Source organism: Temnothorax nylanderi, unplaced genomic scaffold (assembly GCF_030848795.1).
Source record: "Temnothorax nylanderi isolate EJ_2023f unplaced genomic scaffold, tnyl_v1.0 TNYL_tig0012_pilon, whole genome shotgun sequence".
In the NCBI taxonomy this organism is placed as follows: domain Eukaryota; kingdom Metazoa; phylum Arthropoda; class Insecta; order Hymenoptera; family Formicidae; genus Temnothorax; species Temnothorax nylanderi.
In genome coordinates, this window is record NW_027249074.1 from 1,960,407 (window position 1) to 1,964,989 (window position 4,583).

Consider the following 4,583-nt stretch of genomic DNA (forward strand, 5'->3'; position numbering starts at 1 on the left):
CCGCGCCGCGAGACTATGTCGTCGGCCGCCCTCCCTTATACGCGTCGTCGCGGGTCTCTCCGCGCCGCGAGACTATGTCGTCGGCCGCCCTCCCTTATACGCGTCGTCGCGGGTCTCTCCGCGCCGCGAGACTATGTCGTCGGCCGCCCTCCCTTATACGCGTCGTCGCGGGTCTCTCCGCGCCGCGAGACTATGTCGTCGGCCGCCCTCCCTTATACGCGTCGTCGCGGGTCTCTCCGCGCCGCGAGACTATGTCGTCGGCCGCCCTCCCTTATACGCGTCGTCGCGGGTCTCTCCGCGCCGCGAGACTATGTCGTCGGCCGCCCTCCCTTATACGCGTCGTCGCGGGTCTCTCCGCGCCGCGAGACTATGTCGTCGGCCGCCCTCCCTTATACGCGTCGTCGCGGGTCTCTCCGCGCCGCGAGACTATGTCGTCGGCCGCCCTCCCTTATACGCGTCGTCGCGGGTCTCTCCGCGCCGCGAGACTATGTCGTCGGCCGCCCTCCCTTATACGCGTCGTCGCGGGTCTCTCCGCGCCGCGAGACTATGTCGTCGGCCGCCCTCCCTTATACGCGTCGTCGCGGGTCTCTCCGCGCCGCGAGACTATGTCGTCGGCCGCCCTCCCTTATACGCGTCGTCGCGGGTCTCTCCGCGCCGCGAGACTATGTCGTCGGCCGCCCTCCCTTATACGCGTCGTCGCGGGTCTCTCCGCGCCGCGAGACTATGTCGTCGGCCGCCCTCCCTTATACGCGTCGTCGCGGGTCTCTCCGCGCCGCGAGACTATGTCGTCGGCCGCCCTCCCTTATACGCGTCGTCGCGGGTCTCTCCGCGCCGCGAGACTATGTCGTCGGCCGCCCTCCCTTATACGCGTCGTCGCGGGTCTCTCCGCGCCGCGAGACTATGTCGTCGGCCGCCCTCCCTTATACGCGTCGTCGCGGGTCTCTCCGCGCCGCGAGACTATGTCGTCGGCCGCCCTCCCTTATACGCGTCGTCGCGGGTCTCTCCGCGCCGCGAGACTATGTCGTCGGCCGCCCTCCCTTATACGCGTCGTCGCGGGTCTCTCCGCGCCGCGAGACTATGTCGTCGGCCGCCCTCCCTTATACGCGTCGTCGCGGGTCTCTCCGCGCCGCGAGACTATGTCGTCGGCCGCCCTCCCTTATACGCGTCGTCGCGGGTCTCTCCGCGCCGCGAGACTATGTCGTCGGCCGCCCTCCCTTATACGCGTCGTCGCGGGTCTCTCCGCGCCGCGAGACTATAGTCGTCGGCCGCCCTCCCTTATACGCGTCGTCGCGGGTCTCTCCGCGCCGCGAGACTATGTCGTCGGCCGCCCTCCCTTATACGCGTCGTCGCGGGTCTCTCCGCGCCGCGAGACTATGTCGTCGGCCGCCCTCCCTTATACGCGTCGTCGCGGGTCTCTCCGCGCCGCGAGACTATGTCGTCGGCCGCCCTCCCTTATACGCGTCGTCGCGGGTCTCTCCGCGCCGCGAGACTATATCGTCGGCCGCCCTCCCTTATACGCGTCGTCGCGGGTCTCTCCGCGCCGCGAGACTATGTCGTCGGCCGCCCTCCCTTATACGCGTCGTCGCGGGTCTCTCCGCGCCGCGAGACTATATCGTCGGCCGCCCTCCCTTATACGCGTCGTCGCGGGTCTCTCCGCGCCGCGAGACTATATCGTCGGCCGCCCTCCCTTATACGCGTCGTCGCGGGTCTCTCCGCGCCGCGAGACTATATCGTCGGCCGCCCTCCCTTATACGCGTCGTCGCGGGTCTCTCCGCGCCGCGAGACTATATCGTCGGCCGCCCTCCCTTATACGCGTCGTCGCGGGTCTCTCCGCGCCGCGAGACTATATCGTCGGCCGCCCTCCCTTATACGCGTCGTCGCGGGTCTCTCCGCGCCGCGAGACTATATCGTCGGCCGCCCTCCCTTATACGCGTCGTCGCGGGTCTCTCCGCGCCGCGAGACTATATCGTCGGCCGCCCTCCCTTATACGCGTCGTCGCGGGTCTCTCCGCGCCGCGAGACTATATCGTCGGCCGCCCTCCCTTATACGCGTCGTCGCGGGTCTCTCCGCGCCGCGAGACTATATCGTCGGCCGCCCTCCCTTATACGCGTCGTCGCGGGTCTCTCCGCGCCGCGAGACTATATCGTCGGCCGCCCTCCCTTATACGCGTCGTCGCGGGTCTCTCCGCGCCGCGAGACTATATCGTCGGCCGCCCTCCCTTATACGCGTCGTCGCGGGTCTCTCCGCGCCGCGAGACTATATCGTCGGCCGCCCTCCCTTATACGCGTCGTCGCGGGTCTCTCCGCGCCGCGAGACTATATCGTCGGCCGCCCTCCCTTATACGCGTCGTCGCGGGTCTCTCCGCGCCGCGAGACTATATCGTCGGCCGCCCTCCCTTATACGCGTCGTCGCGGGTCTCTCCGCGCCGCGAGACTATATCGTCGGCCGCCCTCCCTTATACGCGTCGTCGCGGGTCTCTCCGCGCCGCGAGACTATATCGTCGGCCGCCCTCCCTTATACGCGTCGTCGCGGGTCTCTCCGCGCCGCGAGACTATATCGTCGGCCGCCCTCCCTTATACGCGTCGTCGCGGGTCTCTCCGCGCCGCGAGACTATATCGTCGGCCGCCCTCCCTTATACGCGTCGTCGCGGGTCTCTCCGCGCCGCGAGACTATATCGTCGGCCGCCCTCCCTTATACGCGTCGTCGCGGGTCTCTCCGCGCCGCGAGACTATATCGTCGGCCGCCCTCCCTTATACGCGTCGTCGCGGGTCTCTCCGCGCCGCGAGACTATATCGTCGGCCGCCCTCCCTTATACGCGTCGTCGCGGGTCTCTCCGCGCCGCGAGACTATATCGTCGGCCGCCCTCCCTTATACGCGTCGTCGCGGGTCTCTCCGCGCCGCGAGACTATATCGTCGGCCGCCCTCCCTTATACGCGTCGTCGCGGGTCTCTCCGCGCCGCGAGACTATATCGTCGGCCGCCCTCCCTTATACGCGTCGTCGCGGGTCTCTCCGCGCCGCGAGACTATATCGTACGCTTCGCTCGGTTATACGGTCCGTCGCGGGTCTCTCCGCGCCGCGAGACTTTAATACGCTTCGCTTATACGGTTCGCCGCGTGTCTGCCGCGCCTTAGAAAGTTAGGCGTGTAAGTTATCGCGTCGCGTTGTCTGCGGAACGACACCACGCTTACAAAGTTACTTAATCGAATAGTTCATTTGAATGTTTCAGAAAATAACGACGCAGAAGATGACATCGGAGCAGCGAGGGAATCCTGCGAAGCTGACATCCCGAGCAGCCTGAGAGGAGGAGGAGGCCTAGGATAGGCATCGGGCATCGGCGTACCAACACTTCTGGTAAGTGTTACTTTTCATTTTTTTTAAAGATATTATAAAATCCCTCTTTGTGCTTATTCAGTTCCTACATTAAACATTAATAGTTCATTTGAATGTTTCAGAAAATAACGACGCAGAAGATGACATCGGAGCAGCGAGGGAATCCTGCGAAGCTGACATCCCGAGCAGCCTGAGAGGAGGAGGAGGCCTAGGATAGGCATCGGGCATCGGCGTACCAACACTTCTGGTAAGTGTTACTTTTCATTTTTTTTAAAGATATTATAAAATCCCTCTTTGTGCTTATTCAGTTCCTACATTAAACATTCCGTGTTTCGGAATTTAAATTAGTAAAAAAAAATATTTTAAAAAATTTGATTCAAGTTGATTCTAACGTAGAAACCTTTTTCGAAGAAGTAATTTAAAATATAATATTAATCTGAATAACGAATAAGATGTTCGATGCGCGTGACACGTATTTAATCGATTCGATTATTTTTATGTTACAGAAAATATCCGCGCGGGAAGGAGCATCATCTTCGCATCGAGGGAACACGAGTGACATCCCGAGCAGCCTGAGAGGAGGTGGAGGCCTGGAAGAGGCATCAGGCGCCGGCGGAACAACATGCGGTATATATAATTGGTTTATACATATTGTGTCTTTCGCGGAAAGTTTAACCAATCGGTTTTTCAATCGAATAGTAAAGATAGTCAGAGAGTAGAAATTAAAAAAGAGTTTAATTTTTTAAATTCTATTTTGAATTCTTGTGTTCAGTAAATAGAGTATACTTTCAAGAAATTAAACGTGTTTTTTTATTAAATTTATTTAATTAAAAGAAATATAGAATTCCGTGTTTTACCTTCGGTAATTATTTTTCGAAATACAGACTGTCTCTTTTCTTCCCTGCTCTAATCTGGATTATATGTTTGATTGTTACAGAATCATCGTAGCGAGAGAGAGAGAGAGACGTTGCAGATACAGCTCCGCTGCTGCGCATCGGTGTCGGTGAGTTTTAGCGTAGGGAAGCGTGGGAAAATAAGCGTAGGTAGGGCCTTAGCTAAAACGTAGGTAGGGAATAATTTGTAATTCTTTTCAGCAATTACATTTCCATTAAGCGAGAAAAGTCAAGAAACATTTCGACACTATATTGCAACAACGTCGTAAAATTTATGCAATATATATAGCTGAAATGGCTTCTTGATTTATCTTGCTTAGGGCCGATATCACAGTCTCCGATTAACGTGATCCTCCGAT

The 4,583-nt window shown here is 58.9% G+C and overlaps 1 protein-coding gene across 2 annotated transcripts; it reads left to right on the forward strand.

Moving 5' to 3' along the window:
• Positions 1-1,265: 1,265 nt before the first annotated feature.
• On the forward strand, positions 1,266-3,566 carry LOC139767839 (uncharacterized). 2 transcript variants are annotated; one of them, XM_071697500.1, is made up of 2 exons: positions 1,266-3,352; positions 3,436-3,566. In XM_071697500.1, exon 1 carries the CDS (start codon positions 1,315-1,317, stop codon positions 3,130-3,132), a length of 1,818 nt encoding a protein of 605 aa, XP_071553601.1. In that variant the 5' UTR covers positions 1,266-1,314; the 3' UTR covers positions 3,133-3,352; positions 3,436-3,566. The 2 variants fall into 2 exon arrangements, with proteins under 2 accessions (XP_071553601.1, XP_071553602.1); XM_071697501.1 differs by having other exon boundaries at positions 3,454-3,566.
• The last annotated feature ends 1,017 nt before the right edge of the window (positions 3,567-4,583 follow it).

Bases quoted from the DNA above. Each gene is read 5' to 3' on its own strand.
- LOC139767839 (XM_071697500.1), top strand. From the start codon at position 1,315: ATGTCGTCGGCCGCCCTCCCTTATACGCGTCGTCGCGGGTCTCTCCGC.